Source organism: Desmodus rotundus, chromosome 3, assembly GCF_022682495.2.
Source record: "Desmodus rotundus isolate HL8 chromosome 3, HLdesRot8A.1, whole genome shotgun sequence".
In the NCBI taxonomy this organism is placed as follows: Eukaryota; Metazoa; Chordata; class Mammalia; order Chiroptera; family Phyllostomidae; genus Desmodus; species Desmodus rotundus.
Window position 1 is genome coordinate 157,054,808 of NC_071389.1, and position 19,505 is coordinate 157,074,312.

The 19,505-nt window shown below is 42.8% G+C and overlaps 1 protein-coding gene across 7 annotated transcripts in view; it reads left to right on the plus strand.

Annotated features, from left to right (window-relative positions):
• Positions 1-19,505, plus strand: part of LOC123478198 (uncharacterized) — a 170,845-nt gene that overhangs the window by 110,957 nt on the left and 40,383 nt on the right. For 6 of the 7 annotated variants that reach the window (XM_053921585.1, XM_053921583.1, XM_053921579.1 and 3 more), the window contains exon 2: positions 5,138-5,211. In XM_053921585.1, coding sequence (XP_053777560.1) covers positions 5,138-5,211 — 74 coding nt within the window. Of the gene's footprint in view, positions 1-5,137; positions 5,212-6,376; positions 6,538-13,923; positions 14,271-19,505 lie in introns of those variants that run through there. The other variant, XR_008426506.2, reaches the window with a different exon arrangement.

Below are 19,505 nucleotides of genomic sequence, written 5' to 3' on the forward strand. Positions count from 1 at the left end.
TATCAACTGCAACACTGGTGGAAATTTAGGTTTCAGGGTTTTACTTGACAGCAAGGTCATCCTGAACAAGTCATGTGATTTGCCAAAAAAAAAACCCCAAAGTGAAAAACACCCTAGAACAAACAAATGAAAAACCCTATCTTCTCAGGCCAGACTAAGAGAAATAGCCTTTCCAGACCAAGGAAATAATAGTCCTCTGTATTCAGAAGTGGTTAACTTACATCTGCAAGATTGGGACAAGATAGGGGTGTCACACTGACAAAGTGGAGCTGACCAGAGGACAGTGAGTAAGATGTTGGAAGGTCTGGAAACAATCACATGAAAATCAGCTGCAAGATCTTGGTTTATTTTGCCTGGAACAGGGGCTGGTGTGGGCCTGTGTTTACAGAGGGAGATAATACAATGTCTATAAAGAATTTAGCACAAGGCGCTATACATAGTAAACACCCAGTAAATGCCAACTGTGATTGTGATTCCAACTGCAGAAGACTGGACTAGTTTATGTAGCCTCGAAGGAGAACACCAGGGACCATGTGCGGAAATCATGGGAAATGGTAGTTGTTCTGGCAGAGAGGAGGAAGAAATTTAAGTTAGAACTATAAAGAAAGTTTTAACAGATTGTTTCATGACTTGAACATCATGTGAGATATTATAGAAATTTCCATGTTCTTATAATAGCCATAGTAATTTAAAGAGGCATAACTAGTTAGTATTATTAATCATCGTGTGGATTAGAAGCATACCACCTTCTCTCAACTGGCCGTTTCTGAGTGACAAGCTTGTTTACCGAAATCAGGCACTTCATTAGTGATCAATGTTTGTTGTTGAGTGGGAGACATTTCTTCAGAGGGTATTATTTTATTTTCTCAGGAAGAAAACATTTCACAAGATCATCAAACATCACAAAAGGTAGGAGTCATTAGCACATAATAGCACCTAACAAATATTTATTTAACGAATTAGTTATGAGGATAATAATTTCCGTTACCATCACTGGAAGTTCCAAAATTGAGAGAAACCGGCCATAAAAAAGTGACCCTTTCCCTTCTCACCTTAGAGAAGACTTTTTCCATTGTGAAGTACTGTGTGTGAGCACGTGTGTGTGAGCACGTGTGCATGTGCGTGCATGAGCTTTTTCCTGCCTGGAGGTGGGGAAACTATTACTGGTATTGCTGTGAGATGAGGCATGCCTTGGTGCACAAGGGAGTCTTCCAGCAACTGCCGTCACATTCCTTCAAAGCTGACGGTGTGTTTAGAAGTAAAAGCAAAATGGAATTTTTTTTTGTCTCTGCCTTTTCTTGAAATGCATTTTGGGAGGGGGAGGTAGGCACGTCTACCATATTGCTGGTTGTATGGGCCTGACCAGTAGCTTTCTTTTCTCAAAGGACATCTTAACAATCATCACTAATAATGGAGCTAATATCTTTCCGCTGAGCTATTACGCTGTGACGAAGGGCCACTGTAAACTCAACTCCATGCCCTGCCCCTAAGCAATCACCCTGCTTTGTAAAGACCAAACTATTAAGGTGTCGAACACTAAGGCGAGGTATCAGATAGTGTTGATGGATAGGAAATACATACATATCAACTCTCCTTGAATCTGTTTATGGTGAGCGATATCGTAGGCCCATTGTACTTCTCAGCCTAGAAGAACTTTAGAGATCACACAGTTTTACATCATTCTGTTAAAATGAAGTTGAATGTAACAGTTTGTTACTCAGTTCAAGGGCTTCACCTTGACCCGTAGCATACATATTTTATAAATTTTATAAGAAATAGGACGTAGAAATACTACTGGTTTGTAAAGCGTGTATCCCATTCTGCAAGATGTTGTTTTGGGATCAGCCTCTGAGGCCAGTGGGGAGAAGATAGGTCTATGTCAGGGGAAGTAGGAGGAGCCATGTGAGATACTCAGATGCTAGTAGGATTTATTTGTATTTCTTATAAATGGAATTGTGAAGGGGTATTTTAAAATTCAGTTTTTAAAAAGTAAACAATTATTAACAGCATTAAGGTTCATATTTTGAAATTATGTTATGTTTAGAAATTATGACAATGGGCCCTGACCAGTGTGGCTCAGTTGGTTGGGTGTTGCTCTGCAAAGCAAAAGGTCACCAGTTCAATTGCTGGTCAGGGCACATGCCTGGGTTGTGGGTTTAGTCCCTGGTTGGGGTACGTGCAGGAGACAACCAATCAATGTTTCCCTCTCACATTTGTGTTTCTCTTCCTCTCTTCCCCTTTCTCTAAAAATAAACACAATCTAAAAAAAAAGAAATTATGACAATGGTATAAAGTTGTCAGTGTTGACTGTCCTGGTGATAGTAACAGCCTTCTTGTCTTTCCCTCTGGCATGCCTTCTCTTAAATTTCGAAAATTGGCCCAAAAGGCAGTAACCGCTTAGATTGAGAAAGCATGAAGTTACAAGAACAAGGAAGAATATAGTTTATATTTTGTGCTTGAGACTAATGTTGAAGGTGGTCATATATTTTAATATACCCTTTAATGTGATTCTCTAGTACATACAGGGATTTAGAATTTCATTCCCTTGCTAATATGACTCTCTCCCATGGAGCTACTTATCTTGTTTTTTGTTTGTTTTTCTTTTGCAATTATTGACTTCCAGGATTAGAGAGTTTGATTCTTTTTAAAGTTAGTATATGACCTTAACTCCAAATTTTTACCACTATTTAAGGTGAATTTTGGGTTATTTGGGAACTATTGTAGCACTTTATTTGATCATACTCAGTGTATCACAGGTGGCTTGTAATGTTTAGAATGAAAACTCTGATGAGATTACTTTCGTCTCCGCAAGCAGAGCGGCTTTGTTGTCATTTGTGTTGACACTGAGACAGGAGGCTCTGGGAAAGTTGAAGCGGCTCTGATTTTATGTCAGCAGTTAACATGGAAACGGGAAAACTGTTTAAGTATCCTCTGTCTTTAGATTAAATTATCTGAAGCATCAAGATACCTTGCTTCTTCACATCTACTTCCATCACCTTCCAACCCTTCAACACAAGGACTTCTTAATCAGGATAAGTAATTTGAAACAAAAACAGTTATAGTTTGTAGTAGAGGCCAGCACAGTTGTGAGATTGGAATGCTTTTAAGTAGCATGCAGTCTGGGAAGTGAGTTTGGGCATCTTTGAAGCTTCTCGACTGTGATGTGAGCAAACTGCTTGTGAGTTATCACCGGAGGGTGTTCTTATGATGCCATGCCCCATCCCTGCCGTACAAAAGTCCCCATTCTCCGTCCGGGGCATGTGAAATGGAATGAGACCTTTCGTAATGCTAGCATCAGGAACCTAGACGAAACCTGGCATTGCAGTCCAGACAGGTGCTCTGTAGATTTTTAGAACCTAAGGCACCTAGTACTGTGGAAGCAGAGGTGAAGGGTGAGGCTGAACCAGAAGGATTGGTGAATGTTTACATGAGAAGTCATTAGACCTCAGGTATTCTACCTATCACACCTGGCTGGCTACCTCTTCCCTGCCCTGGCAGGAGACAGAAGGTTTATTCTCTCAAGAAATTGAATGGAGTGAGTAGGAGGGAGGTGCTGGAAGGAATACAGGGAAATGAAGTCCAAGTGGGAAGGCAGCAGGCAGGGGGAAAGAGGCTGGATCTGTCAGGTTTGCCAGCGACAGGCTGGACCTGACAGCTGAGCTGACATGGGGGGCACCTTCAGAACCCCACAGAGCAGCTGGGAACTGGGGACAAAAGCCTGTTCTGAGAGACCCTGGCAGCAGTAGTCCTTGGAGGACCTGATGAGTGCTGAGAACCTTGAGTAAGAAGAGAGGAAGAATTTTTAAGTTACTGTTGAAATAAATGAATATTGCACATTTAACCTCTGCAAACATAACCAGGTTTGGAAAGAATGGATGTCCTTTGTGTGCAGAGAAGTCACCAAAGGGGAAATTCAAGTGTTCAGTAAACATATGAAAAAAAAGCTCAGACTCACACATAATCAAACGAGATGAATATATACACAGTGAGATACCAGTTTCTGCTTAAAATTAGCAAAGAATAAGAAAAAAAGAATATCTAATGCTGGCCAGGGTGTGTTGAAATAGGTCTTGGCATAGTTCTGGAGGGAGTATAATAGGCTATGCATTAAACAAAGTGATTTGGCAAAATGTATCAACAGCTTTGAGTATATTCATTCCCTTTGATCCATAAATTCTGGACATCTCACCTAAGACAATAACTAGAAACTTAAATATGATAAAATATATTTACCATTCATTATTTTAAATAGTCTTATCTCATGAAATACTCAGCACATAATCGTCAATCATCAAGACGGTTTTCTCGTTTTCTCACTGCGCCCTGCTGCCCCTCTTGAGTCTCTCAGTGATCTCTGGAGGGTGTTCTCGTAGGTGCTGGTGCAGGGGCTCCTGCCAGTGGTGGCAGGTGTAACTGCTGGGGAGGCCTTCCTGCCCAGGCATGTGTCACCTAAGGCTGTCGGCTCCAAATGGATGAACCCTCAGTAAGGCAGATGTTCAGGGGGGTTAAGGCCTTTCCTAAAGAGGAGAAACAAAGCATTGTATTGATTAAGTCAAAATGGTTTCCTGGAGACAGTGGCATATATTGCGCTTGTAAGGAACGTGATCCTCTAACCTTGTGTTTTGTTTAACCTTTCTTCATTTCCATATTCCTTTGAGAAGCTGATGAAAGTGATTGACCTTTTACCCTAGGGGGAAAATGCACATCCAAACAAAATTTTGTGTATTTTCAAGGGGTTGGTTTATGAAGCCCCAGGGGTATAAGACCCAAGTAGTAGTAACCCCTCCCTCCTGTGTATCTATTCTAGTTTCCTTTTCTGTATGGGAACAGAGTGCCTTCCTGTGTTTGTTGTAACATAATATAAAGCACTGTAATTATTTTGGCATCCATAAAAATGAAATCTATCTGAGATATTTCTTATCAGTCTAGAACTCTACTGTATAAAAATCACTAATTTAGAAGAACCATTGGCCATCCTATCCAACAATTGGCACTTAGGTATTCAGGTTTCGCCCAGCTGTTTCTACCCTTGGCCCCGGGGTGGGAGCAGGGAAAGAGTGGTGCTGGTGGACGAGTGTGTATCTGGATAACCTGGAGCAATTTTCAAATTACCTGCTGTCTCTTTCTTCCTCCCCAGACAGGACTCAGAGCTGCAGACCAGCCAGCAGTCTTTGTAACGCCTAGTGGAAGTAGGAAGACATTCCAGCGAAGGTACAGACTCTATGACAATTTGTGCTGCTTTTTGTAATTCGGTGTCCTCAGAGAGGGCAGATGGTTCAGAGAAGTTGCAGAACCAGAGAATGTTGGAGTTGGGAAAAACAACTGAAAAGTCTGGGTTGGGACTGGTAGCAAGAAACACATTGTCCATCTTCATTCTTCACTTTTTTTTTTTTTTTAAGATGGTGACGTTTTCATTCAAATGCCTCACTACTAAAACCACCGCATGCATCTGGCAGCAGTGCTCAGGACCTCTTCCTGGCTTCTGCCTGAACCTACAGCCCTTCCCACATGGCCCTGGGGCTCGGGGCGGGGTGGACACGGCTCTCACAGGAGGCCTGGCCTAAGGGCGGGGGTCTGGGCTTGGCTAGCACTGTCTACTGTGAGGCCCCCCACACCCCACTTGAAACAGCATACTCAGTCAGGTCTCCCGACACCAGACATCCGCCCTGCCTAGCTGTTGAGGTCCTCAACAGGACAGACTCTCCTGGAAACCTCTTTCCACCCTGCTGGCCAGGAAGGTAGTGAATACACAAACATGTGGTGGAATGAAGAGTTGTGCAAAACAATACAGCCAATTGCATCAAATTTTTCTGTTCTATTCCATCCTGTCCTATCCTATTTTGATTAAAAGCCACTAAATTAATGGGTTATGACCATAATTTGAAAAACAATCATGCCGGCTAATCGTTGTCAACTAAATTCTTGCGATTCTTTGATGAGGGGTCCTGGGGCTGCCTGCAGTGGGGATAGAGTGAAGAGGAGCAGAGGAGAAGGACAAGGAGGAGGGGAAGGCTCGGTGGGGTGTTGTCCCGGAACCTCCCCAACTGCCATCATAGGAGCTCCATTAATGTTTTTTAGTGTTTTGGGATTCTGTGTAGTATTTTATTAAAAAAAAAAAACACTGAAATCAGTGACTTAGCCCACTTTTAGGTGAGAAATTTAAATCCAACATTAGGTGACTCATTCACATCAGGCCAGTAGTTAGTGACCGAGCACCATTCTGATTGTTTCTATTCCGTCATTCTTTTGTTTTCAATTTTAATTAATGTATATATGTATTGCGTAGACTGTCTGATGGTTTAGAAGAACTTGTGGGGAAAATCAAGACTCTCCTATCCCCCCTTTATCCCACCTCTCTGTCTGCTTCTGTTTTTAGACATTCCTAGCTATTTCCATCAGTCAAAGTATCATGCTGGTCTCTCCTTAATGCATCGGCTTCTGACAACCCTGCTGAGTCCTGACTACGAAGGATGAGGGCTGAGCTCGTTTTTACTGCTGCCCAGTTCCTCCTTTCCTCCCCCTCCACCTGTTTTCTAGGTATATGATTTTTCATTCCATAATTGATTACCTGTGTTATTTTAAGTAAATACTGTAGCCGTCTATTTTTTATCACCCCTGATGTTTTCACCCGTAACCATTGCTATTTCTACTGCACCACTTACAGCACCCCTAAAAACACCACCAACACTTTAAAAGTTTAGTTGACAGTAGATGAATTAAAGTGTGATGAGGCTTCTTCCAGGAGCTAGAGAAACTTTATACTGTATTATGAGAGATACAAAGTCAATAAGCATAAAGTTTGAAAGAGGTGATTCACAAGAGAATTTTCATAACACTTCCAAACACACACAATTATTGTCTGGTCCTGGGAACAGAAACCAAATATTCTACATATTTCTGCCCTCTATTGCACCTAGCTTTGCACCTTCTGTTCAGCAGCAAAGGGCAGAACTCCAGCTAGTGAATAAAATTTTTGACATGCCAGATCTAAGCTCAAAAGAAGAAAGCGTTTTCTAGTAAATAGCCCTCCTAAGATGGATGGGGCTGCCATGTAAGGTAGTGAGTTCACCATCACTGTAAGTGTCCAAGCACAATATAGATGATCACTGGTTAAGGTTTTTACAGAAGGGTACATGCCTTTATTTTCAATCCTGAGATTTTGCGATTCGGTCAAATCAATGATATGTTTCACAAGGTGAGTGGAATTTTGTGCTAGGTCATGTATTCTCATTAGGGGCAATATCGCCCCAAGAGGACGGAAATTTTTGGAGGGAGGGAAATGTGTGAAAAAAAAATCTTAGAGATTACAATGATTTTGAGGTCTCCAAAGGGCCATGCTGTATAAACAGATTACAGTATACCCATGGCATTAACACTTCATGGCAGGTGCGGATTAGAGAGAAAACGTCTAAGAAAGCTGCGTGGGGCAAGTCTATGACTGGAGCTGAGAAACAGGTTCAGAAACACTGTTATAGACCCCACATTACATTGGTAAGTCCCTCTGTTGGTTATATCCCATCCCTTGGGAGGACTTCTCTGAACCTCATGCCGTTTTTTCCCTGTGTGCACTGAGTAGCTCTCCCGGTCCCACCGCTTGACGAATTGTCTTAAGAGAGGCTGTTGGGGGGAGTGGTTAATAGATTTAAATCTGTACCTGCTTCTGGAGTTGACTGGTTGTATGACCACCGATGAATTATGTAATCTCTCCAAGTCCCAGTTTCCTCCTCTTCAATGGAGAAGATGACAGTTCCTTCCACAGAGGGTTACTGGAATGTTTAAACAGACACATTGGAATAGGCTTCACCTGGGAGCTTGCTAGGAATGCAAAATGCCAGGCCTCATCCCAGACTTACTAAATCAGGTCTGCAACTTAACAAAGTTCCCAGATGATTCATAGGTATGTCAACATCTGAGAAGAATTAGCCTTGGCCAGGTGGCTCCGCTGTTTGGAGCATTGGTCCTATACACCAAAACCTTGCAGATTCAGTTCCTGGTCAGGGCACATACCTAGGTTGTGGGTTCGATTCCCAGTTGGGCGAGTATGGGAGGCAACAGATTGATGTTTCTCTCTCTCAAATCAATAAACATATGGAGTGAGGATTTTTTAAAAATCTGAGAAGAATTAGATTAAATAAAATAATGTTTGGAAAAGAGCTTATCATAATACCTGACATTAAATATTACTATTAACCTCTTTCTCCCATACTTCATTATCAGTTTTACGTCAGGACTTTGTCCCATTCCTCTTTATGTCCCCAGCATCCAAAGCAGTGCTTGGCAGATGGTAACCACTCACATTTGTGCAGGGGTTGAAGGCCTGGTAGATGAATGGGTGAATGAGAGGCAGTGGGGACAGAAGACAGTGCTTTCCCTTCCAACGTAGCTAAAGATGGTCTCTCTGCTCAGAGACCAGTTTTCCGACTCACAGCTACTTCCCCTCAGTCTGTAAATAAAGACCTTCCCCATGGGGAACTTTCTTCTTTTTTTGTTTTAAAGACATGCACATTTAATTAAGAAGCTTTTATTGAGTGTCTTCTTGGTGTAAGTCTTCTGTTGGAGAAAACAAAGATGAGTAAGACACTTCCCCACCCTCTGCCAGGGTACTGTGTGTTTGTGTGTGTGTGCTATCACAAATCTTTGGCAACACACTAATTCCAACCTTATCTTGGCTTAAACGATAAGAAGAGAACCAAAACATATGGGGTTTGTTGGCACACTGGGGCTGAGTTATGAATACTGTCACAGACACAGGCACCAAAAGATTCAGACCAAGAAAAACACACTTTAATAAAGGTTCCAGAATTCAAACACCTCCTCCTTCCCCCAACCCACCCTCCCTGAACCCTTCCTACTCCAAAATAAGCTTTCTTGCTGCAAATACCTTCACGTTCTGGGAAACATTTCCTCAGAGTCACATTCTATCTTTGTCGGTATGGAGGATCCAACCCATTTGCTTCTTTTATATTTGTTCCTTGCAGATACTTCTTAGAATAGGTAAGCCATCTGCTCACAAGCTATCCTTAGTCTTCTGTGCAAACTCTTCACCTCCTTAGCCACAGTGCCCACTGGGGCGGGAGAAAACCAGCTTCCTCGTCTTCCTCTTCACTCGGTTTGAAGTCTTGCACTACTGGAAATCATCCCCCAATTTTTTTTTTAATTAAAAATTTTTTTTCCAAAAGAACTATCTATCTTATCTAATCTATTTGAAGTGATCTTTTCTCCCTGAGATACATAGTTATAACAACTCTTTACTCTTTATTAAGCATTCTTGATTCACTCTCTGAGGACATTTTAGGTCTCACTAGGGGACTAGGGCCTGGCTGGGTCACCTCTTGGAGAAGAACCTGAGACAGACCCAGATGACCCTGGTAAGGGCCATGTCAATTCAGGGCACTGGTGATTAAGGGCGCCAGCCTTCCCTCTGAGTCAGTGAGATCCACTCTGCAGTTCTACAGCACCTTTCATCTGGGAAGCCGAGAGCTCAGTCTATGCTCAGAGGCAAGGATTCTGACTGTTTACTTTATTCTTTGTCGTCAAAGACAGCACAGGGAATAGTGTTCCTAGCCAGGTGTGCATGTGGCTTAGAGCTGCAGGCAGGCCCGTGACCTTGCCCCACAGTCTGGCTCCATAGATTTTGGAATTGATTCCAGTTTATGGGTAGAATCTGCACCTGGGTGTCTTGTAAGCCCCCAAATTCAATAAGTGTCCCCAGTACTCCTGTTGCTTCTCTAGAGTCACTGTCTTGGCTACTGGTATCACCACACTCACAACTGCTGAAATCACCTGGATCGTTAGCATCTAGCACAGTACCTGGCATATGGGAGGTGTTCACTAAGTGTCATAGTACAACGCGAATGACTTTTCACCTCCCCCTGCCCCTCAGCCACTGCAAAGAAGCGAATGTGTGCATTAATTTATTCAACAAGCGTTCACTGAGCACTTACGTGCCGGGCTCAGGGGGAACTGCAGTGAACAAAACCAGACAAAAATCCCTGCCCCTGTGGAGTTTACACTGTAGCTAGAGGAGACAGATAGTAAATGAAATAAACGAGCAAAACAGATAGTATTTAATGGCCATAAATGCTATGGGAAACATTAAGAAGGTAAAGGCATAGGGAATGTGTTAAGGGGTGCTATTCATGGTAAACAGGGACTCGGGAAAGGCTTCACTGAGAAAATGGCATTTGACTAAACACCGAGGGCGTGTCTGAAAGTGAGCCACGCAGATATCCGGTGGAGCGGGGGTGGGGGGAGATATGCTGGCAGTGAGAACAGCAAGTGCAAAGGCTCTGGGGTGGAAGAGTGCTTAGCATGTTCAGGAGACTGAGAGGAGGTTCATGTAGCTGGAGGACAGTGGGCAAGAGAAGGAAAGGGATGGGCAGATTGTATAGGGGTACATGCGTAATGTTGCTGTCTCTGACTTTTACTTGGAAGTGTAGAGTCACTGAAGGATTTTGAATGGAGTGACCTGATTTATGTCAAAAGAGGATTGCTCTGTTGTCTTGAGAAGAGATGTGCGTGGGGTGGGGGGGGGGCAGGAGAGACAGGCAGTATGAGGAAGAGAAGTGGTGGTTGCCCAGACAGGGTGGTAGCAGTTGAGATGGTGAGAAATGGAGGTATTCTGGAGGTATAGTCAGTAGGATATACTGATGGATTGGATATGGGGTGTGTGTGTGTGTGTGTGTGTGTGTGTGTGAGAGAGAGAGAGAGAGAGAGAGAGAGAGAGAGAGGAGAGTCAAACAGAGGGAAGCCAGGGATAACTGCAAAGTTGGACCTGAGCCACTGAGAAGGCTGCCATCAACTCAAATGAGGAACTGCAGGAAGAGGTGGTTTATAATAACAGATCAAGAATTCTGTTTTGAGACTGGCGCGGCCATTCTCAACAGTATGACCGTTCCTCAAAAAATTAAAAATGGAACTGCCTTATGACCCAGCAGTTCCACTTCTGTATATATATTTGAAGAAACCCAAAACATGAATTCCAAAGAATACATGCACCCATATATTTATTGCAGTGTTATTTACTGCAACCAAGCTATGGAAGTGACCCATGTGCCCATCAATAGACGAGTGGATAAAAAAGCTGTGGTACATACATACAATGGAATATTACTTGGCCATAAAAAACAACAAAGTATTGCCATTTACAACAACATGAATGGACCTAGAGGGTATTGTGCTAAGTGAAATAAGTCAGTCAGAGAAAGACCATATGATACCATATGATTTCACTTATATGTGGAATCTAAACAACAATATGAACAAATAAAACAGAAACAAACTTATAGAGAACAAACTGATAGTTGCCAGAGGAGAGGGGGCTGGGGAACTGGGTGAGACAGGTGAAGGAATTGAGAAGTACTGATTGGTAATTACAAAATAGTCATATGAGGATGTAAAGTATGGCATAGGGAAGAACGCCAATAATATTGCAATAATATGGATGGTGCCAGTTGGGTACTGGAAGTATCGGGGGGCATTTGTAAAGTATGTGAATGTCTAACCACTATGCTGCACACCTGAAACTAATACAAAATAATATTAAATGTAAATGGCGATTGAAAAAAGTTCTGTTTTGAACAAGTTAAAGAGCAATGATGCCCGTTAGGCATGCAAGTCTGTTGATCCAATGGTTGTGGATGGACGAATGTGGACTTCAGGCTAGAGAGCTGGGCTGGAGATTCAAACTCGATCGTTTATATGTAAAGCCCTGAGTCTGAATGAGCTCATCAGAGGACTTATAAGGAAGTGCAGAGGCTCAGAGGGCTGAGCCCTGGTGCCCCAATGTAAAGTGTTGGAAAGATGAGAAGGAACCAGCACAGGAGATTCAGAAGGAGATGATGATGAAGTAGGAGAAAAACCAGGAGTGTGATCTCCTGGAAGCTAAGTGAAGAAAGCGTTTTCAGGAGGACAGAGTGACTAGCTTTTTCCGATGACGTTCTTAGACCACGTAGGGTGAGTACCGACATTGCTCACAGGGCACAGCAACGTGGGCGGTCATAGTGATCCTGACAAGAGCAGCTTTGGGTTCAAGAGCAACTGGGAGGAGACAAATTGGAACAGTGAGTATAGATGACTCTTCCCCACTTTCCCAGTCGTTCTTGCTCAGAGCTCTCACCCAGACCATGGCATTAGGTCCCCGGCCTCAAGATGATAAAATCTTTGGCACAGCACTCAGGCCCTTCACACTTTGGCTTCAACAAACATTTCCTAGCCTCAGCTCCTGATTATTTCTCTTCCTCATCCTATTCCCAAGTCAGATCCTTTTCTCCTAGTGCCAAGAGCTCTTGCAAGCTTCTGTAACATCATGCACACTGTTTCTCTGGCAAAAGATCCCAACCTCAGCCTCCTTCGTGCAGTGGACTCCTGGTCACCCTTGCACTTGCAGTACAAGTGTCACCCCTCTGGGGAGCCTCTCTGCCTCCCCTGGCTGGCTGAGCAAAGTCCCTTGTCTTCATTCCCTGACCACCTTATTTGTGGTTACGCTTGAGATTTCCTCAGATGCCGTCACACGGCTACTTGATTACGGTGTAGTCACTAAAATTCTCAAAGACTAGTCACGAAAGCTAGTGCTTATGGAATGCTTACTATATGCATTGTGGATGATACTTTGTTTTTAAATAGCCCTACAAAGTAATAGTTACAGTGATTATCCCTTATCACACACATGAAAAACTGAGCCCTAGGGAGGTCAAGCAACCTGACCATAGCCACATTGACAACTTCGGCACTCACGACTCAGACCTAGGTGTCTTGATCTCAAAGTCCATGCTTGACTTAACTACACCAAACTGCTGCCCCTGGGACAGACACTAACATTTGTGTGGGCTCTCGGTACTATTGTTCAAATCTGAAGAATTTATCAGATAAAGTTAGTACTCTCCCCTGGCATTGACCTATACAACTTTCTGTGATGGTGAAATTGTCCTGTAAATCCACATGGTCCAGTATGTTAGCCAGTAGACACAGGTGGCTATATGTAGCACTTGAAATTTGGCTGGTACCACCAAGGAACTGATTTTTAATGATTTCAATCCATTTAATTTGAAGTGACTACACGTGGCTAGCGGCTATCATAATTGGCAGTGCAGCTCTAGCAAACCAAGTGACTCTAGGTAACTGGGTGAATAGCATCTATCCACTCTGAGAAAGTCACGGGAGGGTTTTCATTTCCTCACTTTGTAAGAATACCCATGACCCCAGGCTACTGTATATTACCGAGTATAAGACACTATCACTTTAAGATGCATTATTACTTTGTGCACTACTAAGAAAAAAATGCCGTCAGTTATAACTGAAATACACAATTGACTGCTGAACACATTCCGGTTCCAGAGATTTAAAAATGTTGGGGAAAGTTAATCTTAGCATTCATGAAAAATGGTACCTTAGTTATTTTGGTGATTTCCAGGAAATTTCCTGGGTAATTTTCAAATGTCAACCTTTTTTTCAATTAACTTCCAGCATGATTTAGATTGCTGTTGTCATAGAGAATTAATACTGGGCAGTACCATTTCTAGTGCAGCTTAATTTTTAAGATAAAGTGTGACAGTAGGAATTGAAATGACAACCAAAACCACTAACAGGTTGTTCTCAAAATGATCAAGAAATGACACATATATGTTAATATTATGGGCTGGACTAGATTTGTTGGCACCTATCATTATAATTATTATTTTTTACTTAATTCTCCCCAACACATTTTCACTTACTTTTGCTGATTCTTTCATTCAGTACCTCTTGTCTAAGTGCTAGAGTATGTGGTGTGGTTAATACAGAATACAACTCACTTCAGAACTGATACTGACATAGCCTTTGCCTTTGAATTGTGATAGCATCATCTTTAAAGTTTCCTAAGCCTTTATCTTTTGGCTCAAGGGTGTTCAAACGAAATTCTTACATTTATCTAACCTTGCTCCCTAGACCTTACTGAAGCCCTCTGTGGTTCCTCCTTCAGTCATGGAAACATCTTAAAAACCAAGGCACAAGTCTGGCTTCTATCACTTGAACCACCTCAGACTTTGAAGTGATTTAAACTGAAATGGCATGTCTAAATATTTAGAGCATTAAGTACTAATCCATCCTAAGTAATGCTTTCATTTCTTAAGATGCAAAGAAAATGCTCTATCCTTTACCCAGCTGCAACATATTAATAAGTAATTTAAATCAAATAAAATCATTTTGGTTCTGAAATTCACTTCGCATTCTGCCATGCCATTGACTTTAATAAAATTGTTAAAATGTGTGTGAGGTTTTGTTTCTTTTTAAAATCTGAGCTTTTGAATTCAAAATCACCCATGACATATAATTTTGGTGGCATTTTTAAACTCCTGGCCCACAAAACTGTCCTTTTATCTGATAGAAAATGGTCTTAAAACAGCATAATGTTTGGCAATGATTACTTCAATCTAAGATCAGGGTACAAGTGATAGAAAGGTGCACCGCTCAGGCAGAATTAGAAACACTCTGAACGGCAGACACAGCCCTTGTAAAAACCTAACCTGAAGAAGGAGAACAAGACAAAACGGCAGCAGAGCGCGTTTGGAACCTTTATCTCAAAGGGGATGAGCCAGCTAGACAACCACTCCGGCAGAAGGAGTGGGTGACACCGAAACAAAGCCCAGAGGTCCGGAACGTGTCTCCACACACACCCACGTTCATTTAAAAAAAAAAAAAGAGTTAGATGCTGTTAATAGTATCCGTTGCCATCGGTGCCCTGCACCTGACTAGGAATCTGGAACTCTCAGTGGGGGCCGGTCCCTGCAAACGAGGTTAGCAATCTGCAGGCATTGTTTTACCCCCTCCAGGAGAGAGGATGGATGCCTGGCATATGCTAAGTAACCCCCTGTTTTATTCCATAATTAACAGGACCACAGTAAATATCACTTCAGAGTACCTCGGGAAGAAAGGCAATTTTGAAGCAATTCTTTCCCCCCTTGCACCTCGCTGTTTTCCTTCAGGAAAGTGGTGCTGCATTATATCTTGCCTTGCCTTTCTAACATAGTAAGTGCTAATTATACCCCTTGGGTACACGTTGGATGCTGTGTTAAACACATCTAGAGTTGTTTTTTTTATTATCATGAAAAAAAAATTTGACATGAAAGACTACCTGTGGAGGCTCTAAGGGACATTGGGATAAACCTTTGTAATTTACAGGCTAAGCAATTCAAGGATGCTGCACGATGAGATTGTGCTCAGAAAGAGCTGCAGTAAAGTCCCTATTGTGCGAGTGTGTTTATATGAGGAGATGAAATCAATGTGATGTAAAGAAAAATGCTCTGAAAGAGCGTGTGCATGTGTGAGGGAGGTGGGGCCTCATGCTTCTCCAATCCACACTTCTCCGCTCATTTGACACTGATGTATAGCTTATCTTGTTACTACTTCTGAAGTGGGCTAGATTTTCAGCCCCCTCACTCAGGTGTACGGAACTGAAACGATTGTCATTTTTCTGTACCCCAGCTGAAGTTGACCCTCATAAACTCTGCCCCTCTTTTGGTCAGTCTTTAAGGTACTGCTGTTCTGGCCACTGAGGGTTGCTTGGCCTCACTTCGTCAGCTTCCCCTCGGGCTGACATCCTCGTTCCCACTGAGGCTTGGGCTGGGTCCGCGCAGGTCACTGTGGCAGCTCCCGGGCCAGGTCTGCCTTGCTTGTGGACACCTGAGCAGCGTTTTCAGGCTGTCTTGGGGGCTCCTACTTAGTCCCCTCGTGGAGACCTTCTGCTGCCTTATCAGGTTGGCATAGGGAAGCCCCATGGGAAAGTGCTGCGTGGAGTCTCAGAGCCTGCCTGGAGCCTTGCCAATGCCGTGTTCCTCCGCCCTCCCCTCCTCATCCAAATTCTGGGCTCAGGCAAGTGGCAGAGGTGGAGCGTGGCTAAGCCGAGGGCTCAGGCCTCTTTCTTTGGAGTAGAATACTTCCTACTTCTCTAGGGTCCCCCTCTTCATAGCTCCCTCCGAGCCCCGACCTTAACCTTACTTGTAGATCATTACCTATTCTTCCACAGCTTTTATCTTATGCCCCGAGTTTACTCAGGGTTTAGGTTCATACAATTCAAACAACAAAGCGTCTGAAACTCAAAAGCCTTGGCTTTTAGCTGAATCTTCTTATCCCTAAGCGAATAAATGCTGCTCACCAAATGTGAGAAAAATAGCAAGGGGTACTAGGATACAAGATAGGTGGGTAACAGGAGGAGAAAGATCTCCAAACATTGCCCCATCATATGCTCCTTTTAAAGCTCATATCCTTTCCCCCGTGTCAGCGTTGAATTTATTATTGAAGGCAAGTGTCAGCATCCTGCTGCCCTGACATGTGTTTATTTGTGGAGGGAAACACTTTCTTTGACTCAGATGCTCTGGGCGGGTTAAACAGCTGGCCGCTCCACTCCCAGACCATACCCTCCCTTCTCTCAGAACAGAATCACCAACTCATCTTTGTTCAACTCTCTGCTGCATCATATTCTCCATGGAGTCTTTCTGGACTAAATTCATCTGGTTTCACAAACACCCCAGCAAGCCCTGGCCCTCCCCAAACCACTCCCCCTCCTCTCTTGGGGGGCGAGTGGGGCATGTCTGTCCCTTTGTGCTCACCAGAACAACAGTTTCTCTTCGGGGAACTGGGATAACAACAATGACATGCGCCCCACACTTTACAGCTTATGAGGCCCTCATGTCTGGACAGTGGTCTCACAGGACAATGGCTCTGTGAAGCAAGGGTTATTTTACAGATTTAATTTACTTTTTTTTTATTTTTAGAGACATGGAAAAGGAGAAAGAAAGAGAGGGAGCGAAACATCGATGTGAAAGAGAAACATTGATTGGTTGTGTCTTGCACAGGCTCTGACCAGGACCAAACCCGCATCCCAGGCATGTGCCCTGACAGGGAATTGAACCAGCGACCTTTGACAGATGATGCCCAACTAACTGAGCCACATGGGTCAGGGTACAAGTGTTATTTTAAATGTGATGCAGTGGAAGCTTTGAGGGGTTAACTAGGTCCTTGTATTCGAGCAGTCAGGGGCTGGGCCCAGGCCCATCAACTTAGGCTTTCTGACATAAGGTCCTGTGCTTTCCCTATTTCCCCTTCTATCAGGCACGACTGATGGGAACTTAAGTGAGATCATTTGTTCATTCAGCAAGTATCTACTGAGTGTTGTGCCAGGACTGGATGGAGCACGGAACAATGCACAGTGATCATTACAGTCCCAGACTGGAGCCTTCTGCCTCTTATGACCAAAAAGGGAAAGAGACACTTAAAAAAAATAATCGCACATACATATAATTTTAAAATGTGTAAGGGCCTAGGCCTGGCTGGTGTGGCTCAATTGGTTGGGCATTGTCCCATAAAAACCCAGAAAGGTCACAGGTTTGATCCCGGGTCAGGGTTCATGCTTAGCCTGTGGGTTTGGTCCCTGGTCGCATTGTGTACAAGAGGCAACTGATTGATATTTCTCTCTCATATTGATGTTATTTTTGTCTCTCTCTCCCTCCCTTGCCCCCCTGAAGACAATAAGCATGTCTTCGGGGGAGGATAAAAAATGTGTAAGGGCCTACAAGGGAATCATAGGACACCATGAGAGCTTATAACAAGTGTGCCTGATCTGCTGGGGGTGGGGTGAAGGCAGGGAATGTTGATGGGATGTTGGGGAGCTGGTGGGAAGCATTTCCTGAGGAAGGGGCGGTTGAAATCAGCAGGCACTAAGTGAAAAGGGGGTGGGGCTTGGATTCGCATTTATAAGGACCCTGAGGTAGGAGGGAACCTGGTCCTTGAGGAATGTGGGTAGAGCAGACAGGACAAGAGAGGATGGTCTGTGGTCAGGCTGGAGAGGACAATCTGGTCAGATCCGAGCAGGCTCTGGGGACTGTAGGATATTTGGATTTTAGTCGGGGTGCCATGAGAAGCAGTACTTGGAGACCAGGAATGACCGGGTTATAAGGTGTCAGTCCCTACCATTTGGGGAAGTGTTGAGGACTTGGGTGCTGACTTCGACAGACCAGTTTGAGTTTGAGTTTTGACTGTGCCATGTGGTTGCCATGGCTTTTTGACAAATTACTTAAGATCTTAGGAAAATTAATCATCTCACCTGTAAAGTGGGAATAATTAATATTATCTGTGTTAGAGTGTTATTGTTAGGATTAAATATGACAATACACATGAAGTTCCTCAAACAGAAGTATAGATCAATAAATTTTAGCTCTTAATTGTTATTATTGTCACAACTTAAGTAATTTTTCTAAGACAGCCATGAGCGCCTTTCTGAAAGACCAAGAGGGCTCAGGTGTTCTCTCTCGCTTTGTGTAAAACACAGGGTAGGAGGAAGTACTCCTACCACAGGGAATGAATGTTGTGGAATGCATTTCTAAGGCTTCTAGTCCTTTAACCTCAGGTAACAAGATCTCTGACCACAAGGTTAAATAGTTGAAATGAATCTCCTTTGTTAATGCAGAGTTACTGGAACTGAAATACTCTCTATTGTGCTATTCAGCTTTCAATATATTATGCAAATAATAGCTTCTATAATTTCCATGTGTATGTATCTCAAATGGCACTTTGAGCTGCACCCTCGGTTTTGTGTGTTGGTCTGTGCTGAGATACAAGTAATTGGGAGTTGACTAGACTGTAGGGTTTGATCTACATATTCAAAGGCCTAACTTTTTTACTTTTACTTTTTAGTGAAGTAAGTGAAGTTTTACTTTTATGAAAGTTACTTTTAGTGACCTTTGGTGAAAAAAATTAATAAACTGTTTTCGAAATGATTAGAAGGTAGCTCTCAAGAACCAACAGGATGGAAGTGAAGGCAAAATAATGTATTTAGTTGTTTGATCAGTTACAAGCAAGATTTCTTTTTATTCAATAGACAATTGATTGCACTTTATAATCTATATGATGATGGAGAAAAGGTTAATGGAAACTTTAATGAAAACAAAATAATAAATAACAGTAATGGGCTCCTGAGAAGCTAATGTTCCCCAGATTGTACTTACTGCGCTTCTGAAATTCTAAAACCAGAGGATGCTTAGAAACAAAATCATAAAATATAATTATACCAATGAAAGCCATTCACTATTTGATTTAAGTTCAATGGATTTTTCTAAAAACAAGAAAGCCTTATAGAGCACAAAGTCAGGAGCAAGATACATAGGGGAATAAATGAATGAGTTGTGAAACATAATTGGAAACTGAACCATCCTTTTAATGGTCCTATAAAGACCAATGGAGGGCCTGGCCCTGCCCTCTAGAAGTATGGATACTTTTGTCATTTGAAAGTTCCTTTCTTTTATCAAGCTCCACACTCATCGAACCCAGCAAAGCGGTTTGCACAGAATAGCCATCATGTAAGTATTTGTGGATTTGCTGGATCCAAGCAAATTCTTGGGGAGGCTGATCTTTTGCTACCGTGTTTGAAGGTAAGTCAGGCTTCACCTGCTCATATGCCCTTAGTTTTAGTTTCACTTCTTATATATTTAGTCAGTTAACACAGCAATTCAATATGTGCGTTTGGATGTCTCACT